Source organism: Tetranychus urticae, chromosome 3 (genome assembly GCF_039701765.1).
Source record: "Tetranychus urticae isolate SD_2017Ah chromosome 3, NJAU_TeUrti_SD_1.0, whole genome shotgun sequence".
In the NCBI taxonomy this organism is placed as follows: domain Eukaryota; kingdom Metazoa; phylum Arthropoda; class Arachnida; order Trombidiformes; family Tetranychidae; genus Tetranychus; species Tetranychus urticae.
Genome location: NC_142960.1, coordinates 21207298 through 21229849, shown reverse-complemented (window position 1 = coordinate 21229849; position 22552 = coordinate 21207298). Strand labels below are relative to the sequence as shown.

General features: G+C 31.4%; 1 protein-coding gene across 2 annotated transcripts in view; it reads right to left on the bottom strand.

Moving 5' to 3' along the window:
* The window catches only part of LOC107365040 (protein turtle-like), a 54036-nt gene that overhangs the window by 714 nt on the left and 30770 nt on the right, over positions 1–22552 (bottom strand). Inside the window, exons 8-13 of one of the 2 annotated variants that reach the window (XM_015932510.3) lie at positions 8470–8763; positions 6793–7092; positions 4215–4377; positions 3355–3419; positions 1008–1360; positions 545–649 (exon numbers count right to left, since the gene is read on the bottom strand). In XM_015932510.3, the coding sequence (XP_015787996.1) occupies positions 545–649; positions 1008–1360; positions 3355–3419; positions 4215–4377; positions 6793–7092; positions 8470–8763 (1280 nt within the window). Of the gene's footprint in view, positions 1–357; positions 650–1007; positions 1361–3354; positions 3420–4214; positions 4378–6792; positions 7093–8469; positions 8764–22552 lie in introns of those variants that run through there. The other variant, XM_015932509.3, reaches the window with a different exon arrangement.

Below are 22552 nucleotides of genomic sequence, written 5' to 3'. Positions count from 1 at the left end.
AAAGTATGAAAACACTGAAAATGATTCAATGAGTTGACTCATGATAAAAGTCTAAATATATGCAAAGAATCTTGAAAATACTAGGAATAGTAAGAGTTGAGCTCCATGAAATAATGCCAATTATTCAAAGTAAGTTTTCGAAGCTGAAAGAGCTCTGTCCAAAAAGATTTCCAAAGAATGCAAAAAATATAGACGAAATGATTGATTCCTCATTGCATCTGAAAGTATTGCTCGATAACTCGATGACAGTTTGTTGACTCAAAGAAATTTTTTTTTCGTAAAACTTGTTATTCCAGATTAATGAAAGAATCAAGTTTCAATGTTAATCTGTAAATTCCTTTGCAAAGAATGATTTTCTCTTGTACAAAACGAGATCAATTGAATAGAAAAAAAAGACAAGAAAATAATGAGGAAAATCGTCATGAATCATTTTTTATTTGCTAATCAATTCAATCATTTCGGATTATTCTTGTCTAGACTCTATTTTTAGGCAGAAAAAAAGTAATTGATTAACTAGAATATAACGTTTCATCAAACAACAAACCGTTTGTTTAATTGAATTTGGATCCAAGTTGGGCTTGGTCAGTCGATCCATTGTTCCACTCAAGGTGCAGGCTTTATCATCAAAAGGCATATATTGAGCAATGCACTGTAAAAAAGAGCGAAAAGAATCAAAAATTGAAGTTACTCAGAATAGAGAGACAATAAGAAACTTTTTCCCATCAATTGTCTCAAAACCCAACACATGAAGCAATCGACAAAAAAATATCAATAACTGATTCAAACGAAAAGAATACAAATTTTCTCATTTCAACTCGAACAACTTGAACAAGTAAATTGAACAAATTGCTTTATCTTGCAATTCTCAAGTCAATTTGATTTATCGGATTTAAATTGATATCTTTTTGTTGTCTGTATTTGCGTCAAGTTTTGACGTTGAAAGATTTTAACTGAATCAATGTTTGACAAATGAAACTAAATATTGTCACTCATTTTGAATCCTTTACCTTGCCAAAGTCGTCAATGGATGTTATCTGAGTGAAGCCATAATCGCCATCAAACGATGATCCATCAGACATGTTTTTCTTAATGACGGTAAAATTGGTAAAGTTGATTCCATTTGATAAACTTGTATCACAATGTTGCTTTTTATTCAAACAATTGTTTAAATTGTTGACATTGTTGGTGTTGTTGTTGCTGTTAATGTTGTTGACGTTATTGTTGTTGTTGGTGTTGTCATTATTGCTGGTATCAATTGATGTATCGACATCATTATTGGTCACTTCAATGTTGAAATTGTTTCCATTCAAGTTTTCTTGGCCCAACTGAGAGTTATCTTGTAAAAACATATTGAACGTTGCTAAATGTTCATTTGTTTTTTGTACCATGAAATAGAGTTGAAGATGCAAAGAATGGGAAAAGTGAGAAAAATAGAAATGGAGAAAAAGTGAGAATTTTTTTTTCTGTACAAAAGGTAAGATGATGATGAGATGAGAAATGTGTTTTTTCATCTTTTCCCTGCTTTTACTTTTGTTCATTTCTTTTTTTTCTCTTCTTCTTCTTCTCTTTTTGGTTCATTTTCTTTAGCACCGAGAATTGATAATGTTAACTCATCCGAGTCTCTTGCTCCGAGTGGCAACAAAAAGAGATGAACATTAAAGTTGAACAGAGTCAATGGCAGTCAACATTAAGCAAGTCACAAGATAAAGTGTCTTCTCGTCTTTTAATGATGATCATCCGAGAAACAAAAAAAAGATCAAACTAAAGAATAACGAGAAAATGGAATCAACTTTTATTCCGTTTTATCAACAATTTGATTCTAACCAGAGAGTAAGCATCATTAATAGGATCAGGGAATTGGATGGATAACAGATTAACCATTTAATGGTACAATTTCAATTAGCTGATACTTGATGATGCTTATGGGCTGAGCCTTTCAACATTTATTTTACTGTCAAGATTGAAAATAAATTCAAGGTCAATCGAGGATCAAAAATATCAAAGCATTTCTTGTCTTTCAAATGTAATAGTCTTTGTCTCTTGCATGATCAAGTTGTAGTTAACAAGAGTCTTCCTAATAGGTTGAAGGCAATCCAACCCTTCGGAATGTAAGTACGTAAGTATTGTATGTCTCTCAACGGATAGGTAAAAAAGTCCACTCCATTTGGAATAATTTGAGGAAGATTTATTTTCTGATGGAAAACATGGGTTTGAAAATTTGTTTGAAAACTTCTAACTGCTTGAAAGTTACTAACTTTTTATTTTATTGCAGTGGCCCTATTTTAAGGTGAAATGCTCAAAATAGCCGAACCAAAATAAGACTCTAACTAGTTCTAGTTTTGGTAATCAATGATATGGCTATTTCATTTGCAAATATTAAGTTACAAGATTGATTTCGTTTGTATTCAATATAATAAAGATTATCTTTTGATTAGACAAAATAATTATTTGGTTCGCCAAAAAGTCAACATAGAAAATATCTTATATCTAATAGGCCATTTTGAGATAAATTGCAGAGCTCGTGGAAAGAGGGATAATGAAGTTTTTCGGTTCCTTTTTGGTGACACTTATCACTTTACATTGAGTAAATTGCTATCATCATTCATGGCCTACTCATGCTAAAGCGTAAGAATTTTTATCACTGATCTCGATTCAAACTGACGAATCAGAACTTTTCATCTCATTTTAACCATATCTGAATGTAAACAAGAAAAGTGCCTAGATTACTGCCTACACATTTCACAATTTCGGACATTGGTCAACATTTTCTGATTGCTAATGATAAAACGATATTCTTCTCAAGTCTTATTCAGTCTTTCCTTTTTTTGAACATTTTTTCAGGTAATATTTTTGTCGATGACTTATTCAAATCTGGCTCAATGCTCTCCAGTAAAGTCTGTACAATTCATGTTATGTTTGAAAATTTGAAGGTTCTAATCATCGATAGCGAAAATAAACCTATCAGTTTGAGATTAACTCTGAAAACTAATTTGAGTTGAATTATCAGACACGGAGTTTTTTTCAATGTAAACACTTGATTTTTAAAAGATTAAAGAAGATTCATGGAACAAGAATTTAGAATGGTTATTTTCGAAAAAGGTTCAATTTCACTCTGAAAGCGTCTTGACTGATTAACTTGCTTTTGGTTTTCTTTTCAACACTGCAAATTAATTGAGTTGCTTTTCACTCAACATGATTTATCGATTAAAAAGTTGTTTCTTTTCTCCTCGAAAATTAACAAGTTAGATTGTTGCAAATTGTTTCAACTCATCTCTTGCTTCTCCTATTACAAGGCAACTTTTATGATGCTCCTGATAATGCCAACAATTTATCATAAAGTCTTTTGATACTCACCAACATTGGATCTGGTTGATGAAGGAACAACATCAGGCCCTTGGCTTTCTGGTTCATCAACACTTCTAACAAACAAAATGAAAGTAAAACAGTGAATTAGACTTTTTTTTATCCAACCTTTTCCGACTATTTACATGCAAGTCAAAATTGAATGTTGAATGAGCAAAAGGCAAATGAAGAGTAAAATTTAATTAAACTTAATAAACTTGACACAAAGACTCGAAACTAATTTTGATGAAAAATGTTGTACAAATGGGTAAAAATTGAAACAGAAAAGCAAACTTTGAAAAAAAAGGAATTTTCATGTTCAATATTTTCATTTACACCAAACTTCACCTTCAACTGACAATCTCAAGTTCAATTAATCTTTAAATCAATAGTGAAACCAGAAAGATGGTAATTAACTTGAACAGAAGGTAAAGTGAGCTGAAATTTGTTTACTTTGATTCACTCGTAAGATTCATTGGGTTGATCAAACAAGGTTCAAGTCAAGGTAAACCAAGACAAGGTTTATCCAGACAAGTCAAAGGAAATGAATGCAACCACAAACACAGGGAGTGAAAAGTTATCACTCTTTGGGTAGAGAAAGTAAAAAGTGAAAAGTGTAAAGTTCGAGAATTGGTCAGCTTAATTGAGAGAGAAAAGTCGGTGAAATCGAAGTGGGAGGAAAAGTGAAGAAAAATGAAAAACAAAGTTATCCAATTTACTGGGAGTGATAACAGGATAATGAGATAATGTGAAATTGTATTGAACATGACTAAAGGCAAAATGTAATAAGGAAAAAGGAAATTTGGAAAAAAATGAAATTCGAAAGAAAACAAAATTCCATTTTCAAGGGCATTTTATTGCATTCAACTTACTCGATTGGTTTAACCGTTTTCCTGGAATCACATTTATCTTCACGATTACGAATGGTAATGATGAGGATGATTATAATGGCCACAAGGACAAGAGTAAAGATAAGTGCTGAAAGGACAGCAAGATATGGATCGAATTTTATTTCAGCCAAGTTTTCTCCTAAACCTGAAAAAAAGGAGATAAAGAAACAATCATGATATTGATGATGATAGTTCTGTCAATGATGATAATTTCGAACTTTTTTTTCTGTCGAGAGAATTGAAAGTTGAAAATGTATAAAATGATAAGTGAATAAAGTAAATTTTGTCTCTTTTTCTTCCTTTTTCTTTGGATTCGATCAAGTTGTAAGGTAAAAGTAATCAGAATAAGATGAGGATTATGTTCTGATTACCTGAACAAAATCTGTGTGTTTGTTCATCATGAAACATTTTTCTCCTTTTCTTTTCTTTACTTTGTCTCCATAAAAACCATTTTCTGGCTTTTCTTTTTTTTCACACTTTTTTACTTTACTATCTGCTTTTATCCAGATATCTTTTAGCGATTGGATTGCAGCAGCAAAAGTTCAATATCAAAATAAATTTTTAAACCATTTTTCATGATATACTCCATGACTTGTGATTATAATGTAAATGGTGTTGAATTTGCGCTTCTCTCTGTTCAACAAAGAAAATATTGTTTCTCCATCTTTTTGTTTACTCGCTTTGTTTTCATCTTTTCTCATCTTCTTCTTCTTTTCTCCAATATCAACAATAATATTAATGTCAACAATTTTTTTATATTAGAATGAATGAGTTTTTTCGCAACCTTTTCCACTCAATAATTTTACACTTTTTTAGATTATCCAAGTTGAACCATTTTTTAAGGTTATTAAGACCAAAATGGGCTCATTTTATTGACAATGACCAGTTTACACTCTTCAATTATTGCTTGTTTTATGGCTAATCTTGGAATTGAACAGAATAATAGATTTGTCTTGCTTAAGTTGTAATGCCATGTTCAACTAAACTTATTGTTCAACAAAAATCGAGAAAATTTTCACTCCAAAAAGGAAGCTTCATATCGAATCAAAAGAATTTTTAATCAGATTCTAGCGAAAAATTCTGATTTCGATATTCACAAGTGGCATCTAAAACACGTAATTTTCATACTTTTTCTTGGATTGAAAAAGTTTTTCCTCAAATTCGATTCCTTTCTTTTTCAGAAGAAGTTGAAATTTTTTGTGAAAATCGTTTATCGGACAATCGAAATTTTGGAAAATTTTTCATGGAGAAAGTCTCTTGAAAATAAACTGTTGAGTGTTCGTTGATCTCATTATGAAAATACAACAATAAAGAACATGAGACGAAATTTCTAAAAAAGGAACAAGTTTTCAGTGAAAGGTTATCAGCTTTTGTATAAATAGTTTTGTCTATTTTGTTCATTTTGAGATTGTTTGACTTCTTTAAAACTAACAAACTTACTTTTCTAGTCTTTCCTTTGCTCGTTACTTCAAACTTTTAATCGCTATTGAAATATTTTGTCTCAACTTTACATCTTTGTTACATTTTTTAACCTCTTCTCCAGTTGTTTCGCATATTCTCATTATTTCAACACAATATCATGACGAGCCTAATATTAATAGTAATAGATGGTTATAAAACTCATTATTTTTTACGAAAGAAAAGATTCTCCATCATGATGATTAAAATTTTTCCTCTCAGCATCATAGGTGAATCGAGTTATTCAAGACTTGTTAAAATGTATTATGTGCAAGATGAAAATGATTACAATGTTTCAGGGTTTAAAGACTTTACAATCGAAAGCTTTCTTTGAAAATAATTTACTCGTTGAGAAGGTTTAGAAGCGGAAATTGATCCAATTTTGATGCAAGCTGATTAACCTTGTTGCATCAAGTTGAACAGCCACTTGGGCTTGGTTTTCATTTAAACTGAAAATGTTGATTGAATGATGTGATTCTCAAGCTGAAATTGTTTCAAGATGAACTTGCATGTACATGGAAATGTGTATGTTATTCAAGAGAAAAGAGTAATTTACTTTACATGATCAATCAATTGACAAGACAATGTAAATGGTAATGATAATGAGTGAGTGAGAGAAGAGAGCATTTTCACTGAGAAGCAAAAACGTTGAAAAGTTGCAGAAGGAATGAATGATGGAACAAAAAAAGGTAAGAATGATATACGTTTCGTGTTTTTGCTGAGCTAAAAGAACACACAAGTCTTGGTAGAGATTAAGATAGTAATTTGATTAACTTGGTTGTTATTGTATCTGGTTGTATTGCCTGGTTCTGGGTTGACTTGGGTTGATGAGAAAAAAATGTTAATACATAATTGCACTCTACTTGAGCATCAGACGAAAAACTCCAACTCTTGAGAAAATTTTGTTTACTCTTTTTTTGCTTGGCCAATCCTGACAAGGTTACAAACATTGATTCCAATTGAAATCATCTATTTTTAACGTCAAAAGTTGTCTTTAAAGATTCTTGTTTTTTTGTCACCGAAAAAGAGTTTCGATTGAAAAGAAATCCAAGAGTTGAATTGGGATTTTGGGATTAAAGTTTGGTTCGTTTAAATGTCTTACCAAGTTTTTGCTTTTGCATTGAAAGTGTTTGAGCAATCAAAGTTGTTGTATTTGATGATCCTTTTGGATTTGACGAGTAGACGTCAAACACATAACTGGCTCCAGAAGTTAATCCATTGACCAGAAAGGTTGGATTCAAAGTTGAGGTTAAATTAAAGAGCAACTTTTCTCTTCGATAATCGTAAACTTGAAGGTAAAACGTTTGATTGAGGCCACCATCATGACCGGGTTGACATGAAATTACTAGAGATTCGCCCGTTTGATTGCTTACCAAACAGTTGACCATTCTTTCAGGTCGACCTGTAATGTAATTACAAAAGGACAAAATTCCATCATTAGAATTTTATTTTTTCGATTCGAATTTTTTCGAGTTTTAATTTTCTGTTTCAATGATAAAACAATTGGATGATGAATCAACTTCTTGGACTTGATTACAATGGACAAGTGTGTTTGTCAGAGTTCTGAGATGCGACTTTTTCCAATTCAATTGAATACTTTTGTTCAACTTTTGTTTGTCTTTGTGTTTTACTTTGATCGTTTCCATTGTTATCTATTATTGTTTCACTAATTGAACTCGATTAAAGTTTGAACATTATACTTTTAAATTATTTCTCTGGATGCAATAATATTTTCCTTTCCCTATTCAATGGATAAAGTTATGTCATAATAAATATGTGTGTTTTGTGCTCACTTTACTTGGGACTTTATCCAATACTAATAACCATTATTTAGTCAATAAAAGCTTAACTGCTATATTAAATGCCAACATCAACTATTACACCTTTAATCACACTGATTCTTTTCACTCTACTTTTATCAATTAAGATGAACGTAATAACATGGTTAAATGTATTATCTCATTAATGGCTTCATGAACAGTCTCGATTAAATTATTTAGATTAGTTGACTCCATGGGTTTGCTTTAATCATAATCATTATCAACCTCATCAGCTCTGCTCATTTTGCATGCTGGATATTTTCATTTGCTGCATTACAAAGTGAAAAACAATCATTAACTAAAACAGAAACATTTTTACTCTTTTCAATCCTACAACTTTCCAAGTTCAACTGATCTGCTTTAATTGAAACATTATCAAATTACAATTTGAAAGGTCAACTTTGCATCTGATGAACAAAAATTGTGCAACTCTATACAGTTCAATAAAAGAAAATTTGAGCACCATTGAATGAGGAACAGAACTCGTCTCCAAAAGAAGGTCTTCTCGAGGAGCCCTTAAGTTAGATTTGAATAAAGTCCCTCGAGCGCTGATCGTAAGAGCAAAGACCTCACAAGGATTTTGTCAAATGATTCATTTACTATGTGGATTAAGTTAATGTTTTAATCTTGTTATGCAATCCAAAGTAAATCTTGCCCTCGTCAAGTAATCCACTTGTAAACTGTTGTCGAGTTTGGTCAATCTCAACTCTTCCATTACAATTGGTTCAATTATCTTCAATTGCCTGATAATCCTTTTGCTTGAACAATAAAACCAGTAAATACAATTGAAACAGTTTATCCATAAAAGGAAAAACAAAAAGTTGAAAGACAGACTAAAGTGTGGACAAAACAAAACTCGACAGTTTCAGTTTTCATTCAAGTCGAAAGCAGAAAAGGTTACCAATGAAACTGAAAATTGACTCATGAATCTTTGAGGGGAAAGTAAAGTTTTGACTTACCTGCTGGCATGACAATGAATTGACAAGGTTCTTTGATGGTTCCAACTCTGTTTTTTGCAAGGCACATCAGGGTTCCATAATCATCAGACCGTCGAGGTTGGTAAAGTAAATTACTTGAAAGTTTAGCCGTTCCAGGTTGAAAGGGATAAACTCCTTCATCAAGAAGAGTATCATTTATTTTCCAAATGATTTCAACTTGACTTGGTTCAGCTTCAATTGAACAAGAGATACGAACAGTTTCACCCAAACCAGCGATGTAAATAGTTTTTTGATCTTTAACACAAACCGGTGAATCTAATCGGCAATGTTGAAGAAGAAGAAGAAGAAAAATCAAAAGAAAAAGAAAAATTGGTTAAATTCAGAATCATGAGAGTGAATAAAAGTTGAATTTCGTTAAAAGGTGACGACAAATCAAAAGGAAAAGCAAAAGAAAAGGAAAATTTCGAGAAAAAAGTTTAACCATTAACTAAGATTCAAATCCAAACCGAAAGTCAACCTGATCCAAAGTCATGAAATGGATCAAAGTTAAAGGTGTGAAAAAAGGTTGAATTTATTGAATGATGAAAATGGTCAAATGGTAAACTATTGGAATGATGAATCTGAAACAGTTGCAAGTGCTGAATTGTACCTTTGTTGACCTGGAAAATGATGTCAAAAGTCATCAATTGTATTGTCATTGCTACTTGGAAAGAAAAGGAAGGAAAAAATGCAAAATTCCAATAACTTTTTCCAACAAATTTCTTTTTTCCTCCCAACTCATACATTTTCACATTTTCATGGTAAAATTTTCACTTTGCCAAGTTTGCATTTTTAATACAACATTATTGCATTACTGTTAACAGTGTAATATTGACACCCTAAAGCTCTTTCAGTTTATGAGTTTAAATTCAAAGCAAGTTGATCAGCTAGTGAATGTCAAGGAAAAGTTGGTAGAAAAGGAAAAAACAAAAGCAAAAGATGAACACAAATATAACTGTAGATCAAACTTGACGTGACAAGATTTTCAAGATTATGTGAAATGAGCTTCATTACTGTTATGAACATTTTGCACAACATTTGATGTTCACCAATTTTGAAACATTAAACAGTGTAATATTTACAGGAAAATAAAACAAAATAATCAAATCTCTTTGCAAGTTGCAAGATGAAAATGGGTCAAAAAAAGGTTGAAAGAAAAGAGAAAAATTTTGGAAAAAAACTTTTCTTCTTTTCTACTTTGATCATTGCAATTATACAAGATTTATTGGTCGACATTGGATGAACTTTTCCTTTCTCTATTCAACTTGCTCTTTTCATGCAAATGCAATTTTTAATGTCGAGTTATTGTTGCAAATAATTATCTTATTGTATTGTTTTTCATTATTGTTATCATTATGATTCTGGTAACATTATCTTGTGCTTCATCAGCATATTTTTTGTGCTCAAAAGTTCAGCCTTTTATTCAATTGATTAGACGAGCTCAACTTGGAATTGAGCAATTTTTGTCGTTTTTTTGTTCGCCTTTTTGCTTGTTTCATTTTCCATTTTTGTGATCAACTATAAATCAAAGTTAATCCATTCAATTTGAATACAAGATTAAAAGCTCAGTTTTGTTTCTAATAACACATTATTAGTCGCATAAAAGTGAAATATAAACTGTTTAGTTATTTGTGCGTAAACAAAATTAAAATTACAATGTCATTAAAGGTTAAATCTATCAAGGCTTATGATTATAATGATAAACAATTAAACTCTTTTTTTACGTTCATCTTTTTGTTTCGCTTGTACTTGGTTCAGAGTTTGGATTATTAAGAGACTTTATTCATTAATTTGTTGTTGATTTTGTTTTTTTTTCTTGTTCACCCTTGAGCAATAATTAGCTCATATTTGTGACGCTCTAACAAGATTGTCATACCAATGAAAGGTGTAACAATATGAAATATTAAAATGGTGAAAAAGTGTCGAGTAAATATCTATTCAATGCCTTGAGCTGTAGACATAATGGGCTTGTTTTTGTTGGCAAAATTAGCATTTAACATGAATTTGTGGTGACTTTTATAACCCATGAATAAGTTGAAAGGTTGGTCAAATTGCCTTTGGAAAATTAAAGAAAGATTGAATTGATTACGAAATTTTCCAGCTATTATTCGAAGGCATTTGGTTCGTTATACAATTTACTAAATTGTTCGTAAATGTTGGGGTCGAGATGAAATTAATGCTTTCATTGTACTCCATAACTAAAGTTGAACAATAGCGCAGCTTTGCGTGACAGAAACGGACGTCTTTGTTATACTCAGTATCATGTACAGAAGTTTGTCGTAAACCATTTGGTATGCCTAAAAACGGCCAAAAATTTGCAATAAAATGAAAAAAAGTAATTTCAAAGTTAATTACTAAAATTTTTACAATGTTTATTAAGAAAAATCTAACTAACAAACTAAAATGTTTTATATATAATTTTAAAGCTATTCCGTAGCTCTATTTAACTATGTTTGAAGCAAACCTCTATAAGCAAATCGAGCTGTTGAAAAGTATTTCTAATCAAGAGCATAATTAAAAGTGACTTTTCTCAGCACCGCTCCCACGCGGCCTGGGTATTTCTCTCAAGTAACGAACTCTGAATGAAAAATTGGTAATTTCGAATGAAACAAAGCAAAGAGACGTCAAGTCAAATGAATTTATTGAAAATAGAAAGTGGAAAGATGCAAGTCAGAAAAATGAAAAGTAAAAGACAGCAAATAACAGAAAAAGGAATAATTGATATGAGAAAAAAGGCAAATAAGGAGAAAAATAATTTTCCATTGAAAGGTCAATAGGTTCGAATCTATTGCATCTGATAAAGAAAGTGAATCAGCTCGCAAACGTTTGAAATCTCTGTTTGCCAACACAAGAATCATTTAGCTTCGAAGTGGAAGAGGGTTGTTCACATTGTTGTCGATTGTGGAAACTTTAGTAGATTTTGAGGACTCGTGGAATGAATGCGCTCAATGATACAATGAATGGTTTTCAAGCGCTTCAAAACAATGTATAAAACGTTAATTGATTAGGCTTAGTTGTTAGGTTAATTAGAAAAACAATTAACATTGAGGTCTATGGATATGGCACATACCCTGAGACATAATTTTTCTACGTTAAGAACTAGTAAACAAAAAGTATGGCAAATAAACAAACAAAAAAACCTCTTTGAGCATATTTTCCCCTTATTTTCGGGTTGACCTTTACTACTTGTTGGTATTTCCTCTTGTTTTCGTGAATATCTTCCTGAAATAGTCCGGAATAAATTTTCAGGGACATCTGTTGGTTCTGTGGCTACTGCTATGGCCCTTGACTGTTCTTTAGGTAGTTATAGCTCTACTAGTTATAGTATACTAAAAATGTTTACCTGAAACAAATCTAATCTGTTTACTGTGTCAGTATTCTCTTGTGATAAAATGATTGTCTTAAAAATTACAAGGGTATGATTGTGATTCGCCAATAAGTTAATTAAAGTTGCCCTTTTCAGAACCATATAGAACCTTAGTGCATTACCCTCCATTTTATCTGACATTAATTCTTGAGGTGGCCTTCATTTTAAAGTGTTTCTGCAATATCTGAGAGTCCAAGATTTCGAAATAACTGAATTATCTTATCTATTAATATATTCTTTTCTTTTATCTTTACAGCTGCAAGTAACAGTGATGAATTAAAAGTGGCGATTAAAGCAAGCTTTTGTCACAAATTTTCGTGAAATGACCTTTAAATCCAGAAAGGACATCTACGCTATATTCAATGATCATGTATACTGTTTGTGCCAAGTCATCTATTCGGCCGCATGAACAAGTATCATTGAGAATTATTTTGGATAGAAAAGGGCAATATACGAAGCTTTTTTGCTAATAAAACTTGACAGTATCGAATAGTAACGATAATAAAATTTGATTTTCTTTGCTCATCCCAAAGTGTTATCTAAATCTGCTTCCCAGTCTCCTTCGTATGCAGACAGTTGAATATATTTACATTGTCTATCTGGCCTCGGGTCATGTTTTCACTCATTCTTATATTCGTAGCAATCTTTTTCAACATTTTTTCTGCGTCTTTTACACTCAATATCATGATACTGTTATTTCATTTTCTCTTCTTTTTGTTGTTTTCCCTTTTTTCCAAAGATACTATTGTACCCATACTTATCCGTCCCTTGAGGCTATCCAAGACTAACATTATCTCATCAGATGTCTTGCACCGTATCATGAACATAATAACCTTTTTTTTCTTTTCCTTACCAATCAAAGGTAAATAAAGAAGAATAAAAGGTTGACTGAAAAAGAAGAGAAAAAATGTTATTTCATTTTTCGCTTTTTTGCACCTCCAATACTCTATCGCATCAGTCAAATCTTTTTACTCCCAGACAAGCACAGTGTTCATCGAGTCTCAAAACTTGAACACGGAAGCAATTGCAGCCAAAAAAGTGAATTTTCCAACGAATACAACGTTTTGTTCAAACAAGGTTGACCTTTTTATCATGTATCCATTGAATCGTCAATCTGAATAAATATTGTCATTATAATGTAAACTAATATCATTCTAATAACCAGGAACAAACAGCTTCAAGGAAAAGTGAAAAGAAGAAGAAAAAAAGTGGAAAAAATTCTCGATTCAAAATTGTTCCAACAGAATGTTATTCATATGGTGAATCGATTTCACCTTCAACAGAATTCGCTCTTCAGGTTAAATTTTTTTTACTTCCATTGATTGCAAATTGTCTTTTGAATGGAAATTCAGGAAAACCGACAATTGGGTTTTAAAGAGTTTCATCTTTTCTCATTCATTTCGCAAACATTCATTGCAAATTCTTGGCTAATTCAATTCATTAGAGTTTAAAGCTTTTCCAAATTAATTGGTCATCTCAAAGGTAAAATTAATATAAATCATTTTCACAGTTTTTAATTGAGAGAAAAGTTTGCATGGAAAAAGTGGAAAAAACAAATTCCACCAAATTGTTGATCAACTAATTATACATGATAATTAATGATAATGATTAGTTGAAATATGAGGCGAAACAAAATTAGATTAAATTAAAGTTCCAACTCATCATTTTTCATGATTCACTTGAAAGAAAATTGAATTTTCTTCTAATTAGTTTTACTCGACGAGAAAAACAATCAGCTCATATTCATGAGTAAAGAAGGTAAAGAGAGATAAAAAAGCAAGAATGGAATGAAAATTTGGAGAAAATTATTGCAAAAAGAAGAGAGCAAAAATGAATTTCCATTTGAACCCTTTTTTTGCTCTTGTCCAAACAAGTTTTAATTGAACAATAAATGTTCTGATAATGAGCATTTTAGAACTTTTTTTTCGCTTCATGAAAATTGCATTCAATTTTTAATGTTCACTTTGATGTGAAACAGAAGGAAAAAAGTAAACTTTGAACGTTTAAAAGTGTTAAGTTTCGTTTTTAATTACCATTGAGTTGCCATTGGAAATGGAAATGAAGACTATTTAACAACTGATGAACATGATGCAAATGATTATCATGATAAATGGAATGAAATTTTTTCCCATTTTTTCAACTTTCAATATTGCACTTTTGCTATTCACATTCAAGGCGACCAAAGATATTCATTTAATTACGAACAGATGAAGAAGGAAAGAAAAAAAAAGTTTTTCTCTTCGTTTGTTCATTTGTTCATTTTTCGTCTGTGAAAAGAAGCGATAATCTGCAACAAATCATGATGCAAGTTTTAATTGCACTTGATAACTGACTAATGATGATAATAATAATGTTGATAATTGCAATTATAATGAACTTTTTCTTCTTTTTTTCGCTTCTCTTTTTTTATGAGCTATCAACTTGCACCTTCGAGTTCATCATTATTATTCACTTTATTTGTTTTAATGGATTCAAATGATTAATTTATATTGATTCCTGTTTATCAACTGTGATTTACTTGAGCAAATAAACTGAGTTGATGAAACGAAGATGATTATTTAGAGAAAACTGTTTTTTCTCCTTTTTCCTCGGCTCTTCAATTTTCGTTTCGAGTTTTTTTTATTTGACTTTTTTTACACCTTCCACTTTGATTGATTGTTGTTGAACATTTCATTCTCGTTTCGACGCTTTTTTATTGGTTAAATGAATAATTTTCTCAATTCGTTTTTCTCTCTTTCAACCCAAATGAAAATTCAGTTTCAAATGAAGTTGTAATTGACCCAATCAGAATAAATTGTTTGTCGTAATTTGCAAGAGTCGAAAAGTTGTGCTTCTTTAATGGGAATAAATGTGTGCAAAGGGGGAAAAACAAAGTGGTTCAAGTTCAAAGCAATTGTTCTGAAGAAAAAGCGGAGAAAGAAAATTCTTGACGTTCAAGATTCTTTTCTTGATTCCATTTTAATCGACTAATGAATAAAATTCAAGATTGAAATAAATTGATGATAGAAAGAGAATGCTAAGTTTATCATTTTCAGGGAAAGACGGTAGCTGATGAAAGAGCGCAATTATACACATCAATAATCATCATTAACTTTTAGTTTCTGGATGAAAGATTTGAACACTTTTTAAAAGGCAAACTTGAATTGGATAATCTTTTTCCTCTTGATTCTTTTCATGATGATGTTATTATTTTTTATAGTTATTTACTCCAAGATATTATCTTCATTTTACTGCAACTCCCTGTTATTTGTTGTCAGTAGGAAAATGCTATCAAGTAAAGAGTGTTAAAAAAAAGGAGAAAACTATTTTCTGGAATCTGAGCTGTGAATAGATTTTTTCTTTTTCCTTTACAAAAGCGTTTATTGAGAATTATCTAGTTTTATTAGATTACTGGGAGTGATAATGTTGCTATTAGCAGGGAGGGTTACAGGGAGTTCAACAGAATTATGATGGATAAGATAATGATGAGGAATAATGTTCAAGAAATGAAATGATGAATGGCTTTCTCAAGGAAAGTTTCGAGTTGAATTGATCTAATTTTCCATCAACTGGATAATCTTTTCTTACTCGGTCAACTTGTTGGACGAATTTTTGTGATGTTCGTTCGTTCACCTTTTCACTGAGCTCATGGCTGATTTTGATGGTTCTGTCAATATTTGCATTCGCATGCTTTACTATGATGATGTTTTTGACTCTTCAAGTTTGACGTTGTCCTTTGAAATTCGATATCAAACAGGTGAACCGAGCTTGATATTAATATTTATTTTGCATCTAAAGATAAGCACTTTTAAGCATTTTCAGTAATCTCTGGTTAAATCATGGGATCGTATAACTTCCCATGACAATTGTTGAAGTTGCTTAATCTACGGTTGACTCAGGATATCCTATGTTGCACTCGGTAATAAAGGTTAATAGTTTATAAACATTGAGCAACTTTACGTCGAGTAGAACTGATTGATGTCTGAATTTATTTACTGATGAGCAAAGAGTGGGAGTCTGTTTGGATGTAATGAATGGAACCCACGCTATGATGAAGTTCAAGAAAAATGAGAAGAATAATTATATCGTCGATTAAAAAAAGCACGTGAATGAAGAAAAATTTTACTGTCGATTAAATATTGAAAGGTAATACCTGAGATACACGATATTACATGAATCTATTTTTAATTTTCTGTAACAAAGTTCTGTAGAATATTTTGTCAAATTTTGTATGAGAAAACTTCAATTCATTAGTAACAGTTTGGAAAATTTTCATTCTGCAAATTGATGAATCTGAATAAGTTGTTGTTTAACCATACAAGTGACAACTTCATTGATTAGTCCGGATATTTTGGGTGCGCTTAATCATCATGAAAAATTGCGAAAAATTGCATTATTCTGTTTGTAAGCAAAGCAACAAAGAATGATTCATTGCAAGATGATTTCGATTTATTGATGGCTTGGCTTTTTGTCCCAACAAGAATCATTTTCCTCTTCAATTTTCGCTCATTGCCAATCAATAATTAGAAGCATATCGATAAAGGAACAAAAAAGTGTGGAAAAATCTGCTGAATCTGAATTATTCAGAAAAGCATGTTCATCATTTCTGTTTTTTCATCCTTGTCCTTCAATATTCCATTGCAACAAAAAGAAGTAAAATCACAAAAAGTTTTGATGACACCATTTGCTATTCATGCGACTCACAAAGCACACACTCTAAAGGGTCATTTGTCCTCACCAGTCCAACCTAGCTGATGTGACTTTGCTGGATCAAGTAGAGTCGTCACTCTGCCTCTTTATCAACCTCTCATTGCTACAATAAGAAAATGTAAACTTTTTAAAAAAGTGATTCGATGTCCAATTTTCTTGATTTAATCATTGACTATGTTTCGACTTTTTTCGATCGAAATTTGTTTGACATTAAATTGATCTTCAATCAATTTTTTTCGTCTCTAAAAATTATTCTGCCCATTCCAAGTCCACTGAAATAAAGTTTACTCATCATTTTTTGTCTTCCTACTTCTTTATACTTCATCACCAATATTGCACTTTTTTGCTTGCCATTTGTTATCATTTCATTATTCATCTTCTTTACCATCATCTCTTAACATCTTCTTTCTCGTTCTCAGTCTTTGTTCTGTTTTCATCAACAACATTCATCTTCTTTTGTTTCTTCCGTCTCATAAGGTTATCACCAATCAGAATCAGAGTTAAAACAAAGTCGAAGAGAAAAGTCAAAGAAAAGAAACAATTGGAACCAAAATTTTCGTCCCTAAACAAAGACTCACGCAAGTGAACCATTCAAAATTATGCCATTCAGATAAATATATTTATATCCATTTTTATTGCCACCATTATTTATACACATAAAGAGAGTAAACTGGATTGAAGATAGAATGCTGAAAGTAAGAAAACTGGAAAAGAAACGAATAAGAAGAAGAAGAAAAGGGGCAGAAAGAGAAGAGCGTAAGTGAAATATGAGTTATGGGCGTTCATCTCAATTCCCTGTCAATGATTATTTATCAACTTGCAATTGTTCAATATTCTGAATCAACAATAACATGAATAGGGAACAATAAATGAGTGCATCAAGAAAGAGCAAAACTTGAAATGTGAAGAGAAAATAAAAGTTATACAAAGTTGTATGACATTGACTCGTCCAAGTCAATAACATTTTGTTCAACTTTGAAAAAAAGAGAAGAAAAATTCTCATTTACTTTTTCCTTCTTTGCTTCATCCTTTGAAACAAAAATGATAATCTTAATAGTAATGATAAATCATAAACAACATTTCCATGATTGTCTATTTATCAGAGTTGATTATCAGCATTTCTTTTCCAATTGAAACATTTCCAGATTTGCCTTTTCCAATTCAACCCTTTTGCACGCTCCTTTTTATTGAACATGCAATTCCCGCTCATTGAATCAGATAATTTATCAGAGAAGAAGAAAAAAACAAAATTTTTCATCTTTTCTCGTTTCATCTTGATACACTTAAAAGTGGTTAATAAACATTATCATTGAGTTTTTGTTTCTTTTCATTTGTTTTCATTCCATTTTTGTATCCATTTTTGTTAACTTGATTACATTTGATTTAAAGTCAACTCTGCTTTTCACTTCATTTTTGTCTTCTTTATGCCAAAGTAAATTGATCATTAGTTGCACCAGTTACATGTGATGATTGTATGGAGACAAATGGGAAAATATTTAATCACAATCCAAGTTATCATTTGGAACATTCTGATTGTTGGAAAATGTTGAAAAATTATAGAGGGTAAAGTTGTTCCATTAGTTGACAGTTTCATTCGAAATATTCATATTACAATGGTGAAACCAATTATTATCATCTCTATGAATCTATTCATGTTTATCCTTTCCACGTGATGTGCACTTCTGTAGACTTTTTTTGCTCAAACATTTTGATATTTTTGTTTTGCTTCGTAAAAGATGAAATATAACAAATTGTTCAAAGTTCATTTTTTGTCTCTTAGCTGCAATTATTGAATGGAAATGGCCCAATATCATAAAGTTAAAATGTTGATATCATTCACTCGACCCATCAAATCATTTCTGTTGCAAAGTTTGAATCATAATGTTACGAATAACACGAATGTTACTTGTGACTAGAGAACAGGATAAATGCAACTGGAGCTGCTTTGGTGAGATGAGGTTTAGGGTGAGGTGGGATGATCTCTAGGGTGAACTGGTTCCGTCAGAGGTAGACTAAAAGAAGAGAGCGATTTGAAGTTGCAAAACTAAGCGATTGATTTAATGAAAACTTGTCTTATATAAAAATGAATGAGGGAGTCAAGAGAATGCTATTGGGCCTTTAGACGGTCAGAAAAAGTAGGTTATCTTATTTTTCCCTTTGGGGTCAAGATGCGGCAAAATATGGTTTTTGGAGACAGGTTTCTGGTTTTTCTACTTACTAATGGCATGACAATTTCAGTCATAATAAATGCTGATGGCAGCAACATTGAATCTAAAATCGATCAATTCTCTGTCCTGATGTATTATTCCAGTGGAATATTGTCGGAAACCTTGGGCTGAACTGTAAAAATTGATATGGTTTACATTCGCAATATAACTAAATTACTAGCTTATGAAGAACGTTTAATGTTGAATATGGTGGATCAATTCATTGAAGGAGGAAAGGCACACTTCCGAATCTTGGTTGAATAACGCTTTTTTGGAATTCAGTGGCAAAGACGATTTAATAGTCAAAGGGGGAATGAAATTTCACCCAAAGATCTAACTTTCAATAGATTTTGCCTTCTTGGTGAATACAATCAATCTTTGGGAGCTGAAAAAAGCGTTAGACCAAACCCCAGTCGTTATATACGACTATCAGAAAACGTTCCGAATAGTTCTTATCTATTTTTGCACCATGGCGTGTATTTTTCTTAGATCTTCAACACTGCTAATAAACAAGAAGAATACACAAATAAAAACATATTCATGGCCATAGCAATTTTAGATCAAAGTTTTATCAATCTTACACGTTTGAAAAATAACGAGCTGCCTTTTCCAAAATTTGCGGATCTGATTAGAACTTATCTAGATGAGCAAACATGGAAACGCGATTTCAAGCTGTATATTGAAGAGAAACGTTTTGTTGAATATGGAATGGAAAATAAAGATTTTATTCAAAAAATAATCGGAGTGATCTGCATCACCAGCGATTAACGCATTACCAAGAGCATCCAGTGTAGAACCTTTTTCATCAAACGTTCGTTCACATGAATGTGGTATGAATCATCAAAGTCCCCGTACAACCGCAGATTTTATCTTGATCAACTGATAAAGTTGCCCTGTCAGGTGAATTTACTCTATTATTTGTTGAGTCCTCTTCACAAACGTTTGATGGTTGAAACAATTTGAGGCAACTTTCGGCATTCTTTTATTAACTTCCACCGGTGCATATACTTCTTTTCATGCCTTAATCAATGAACCATCTTGCTCCAATTCGAGTCAAACTGACTAAACTCCGTTGTTTGCTTAGATGGAAAACGATAAACTGAAAAGTCTATCCGTGACAACGGCTCAAGCTAAAACTGATAACAGGTGATCACACGAAATCTGTCAAAAATTTACAAGCTTATTTATTAATAATTAATTACTGCTAAATTGCCTTAAGATCAAACAAGATTGATAAAACACTAGCATAAAGCACCAGTAATCTTATGAAATAAGATATTATAATTTTGTATAAGTTGAAACTTGTAACACGAACTCTTGCAACTTGAATTTATTAAATAAGTCTCAAACTCCAGTCTCTAACTTTTCCCCTATTTTGAAATATAAAAATAAAATTTGCAATGAGTAAAATGCCATGGAATAATGGATGAACTTTTGCGAATTACTTACAATGTAAAAGTCAATGAAACAATTGTTATCAGTAAAACTTTTTATGTTGGTAAAAAAAGTTTCATAACAATTGCGTGAAACATGAAACATGATTATTTTCTGACAAAGTGAATGTTCAATGTTTTAAATTTTATCTCTTTTACAAAACTCATGTATTGCTGTTGCAATAAAACATACTTTTTGTTTTGTACCAACTACAACAATTTGGCTTTTGCTTTTTCTTTTGCTTTTGCACAAACCAATGAAAGATGAAACAACAATACGACACTTTCAACCAGTTTTTGGTTCTTTTTTTTCTTTTTCGTTTTTTTTAATATAAACTCAATTAAATTAACATACCAGACTCTTTGCTAAAGCAAATGTTATTCTCGTTCAATGTTGAAATGCCTTTTTGACTCTTGCACTGTTTTTCTGCTTTTCCATCTTTTATCTTGCAATACTTTTTGCTTCTGTTTTTCACCCTCAAAATCATGTTGCTAGACCTAAACCTAATGGCTGTCAATTTTACCCTCATTAAGTTTCAACCTTTGATATTCAATTTCCAGATGCCACAAAATCAGCCCACTTTTTTAAGGTTACATCTCACCATGTTCATCATCATCATCATCTTTTCCTCATTCATTTTTCTCTCTCTTCTATCGTCATCTTCATCATCTAATTTTGACAACATGAATTGCAAATGTTGAGTTGAAAACATTTTTTTCACTTCTCTTGAGAATGATACTTTCCAATTCAACAAGAAGTCAATTTCAAGTTGCAGTAAGAAATGTTGATCAAGTTGAATATAATTGTAAATGATAATCTCGATAAACTTGATTTTGTAAAGTGACTTCATCTAGACGTTGAACTTTTTTCGGTTTGCGATTAAAGATTGAAATTTCGATTCGAACATGCCTTGAGGTGAGAGAAAGTATCCAAAGAGTTAGCATTGAGCTATTAAACTTTAATGCTTTCTGTTGATCACCAAATGGATTGATAAAAAAATGAGATGAAAAATGATTCAATAAATTGTTTCCATAAATTGAATGAATGTCAATGTTAAGCAATGTGGAAACATTAAATGAAATGATGAAAATTGCAAGTGAACAAAGCAGAAAGAGTGAGATTAAATGAAATAAAAAAAGTGCAAAATAAGATGAACAAGTTGCAGAATTATTTGGCAAAACTCGCAATAAGGGTCAATTGAAAAGTGAATTGAATTGAAAGGGCAAGAATCAAGTTGATAACTTTCTCCTTTTTTCAACTTTTACTCTGGTTGATCACATTAGCAAGCTAGGTTCATGAATGTCATGGACTACAGAAGAGAACAAGTTTGAATGGCATTAAAAGAATTGGTCAAAACAAGAGAATCAACAGAATTAATAAAGATCAGTTGAACTGAACAAGAAGGAAAGCAAGATAATGATAACCAGAATAGAAGGTAAAATATCAAAGTAAATTGAATTGATTTTGATTTTTCGAATCAAGTCAAGAAAAAAAAGTTGTTCAACTTCAATACTTGTCATTCCCAATACGCTCAATAATATGTTCAATAATTTTCTTGCTCGACTTGTCATAATCTGAGTTCATCTTTTGTTCAATACTTTTGTTGCACCAAGCGTTTGATTTTTACCTTCAAAGTTGAATATCACATCCACGAGGCCATTCAATGCTATTGGTTGCATTCGAGTTTTACATTTGTTGGAAAAAAGTTCAGCAACGAACATTGATTTTGTTAACGAACAAGCAAAGGTATTGAGGTCACACTTTATTTTCACAGCAATACTTTTATCTTTCCGTCCGTAATTTGTGAGCCTTTCTCATTGATCCACACTTACGATTGAATCATTTTCCAATTTACCAGTGTGTAAATGGTTTAATAATGATGTTTATAGTCGATAATGATGTTGATGGTAAAAGTTAGTTGTACAAAAAAAGTAGATTCAAAAAGATGAGAAAAAAAGGGTTTCCAGAAAAAGGTGTTGATGATGAGCTTGGTTGTTTATAATGAATGGTTCAAGACAATATGGTAATCAATCTTAACTAAAGATGAATCTAGAGTCAACCGGAAGGTTAACTATTCCCTGTTTGCTTCATTTCATCACAAACATCTCAATTTGCATTCTCTTGCAAATTTACATCCAACAGAGTTGATCATTTGTCAGGCAAAAAAGGAACACAAAGTAATGCAAAAAAAGCATTTCTTCTCCCGTCAACTTTTCCTTATTGAACACTGGTAAGCAGACAGACACTAGTTCACAGTAAGATGCAACTTGCATAAGCATTTTTTACACTCAAAATCGTTATTCTGTTAATGTTTCAACATGAATTTGCACATGAATCGTCTTTTTGTTTCATCTCTTGTAAAGGGCAA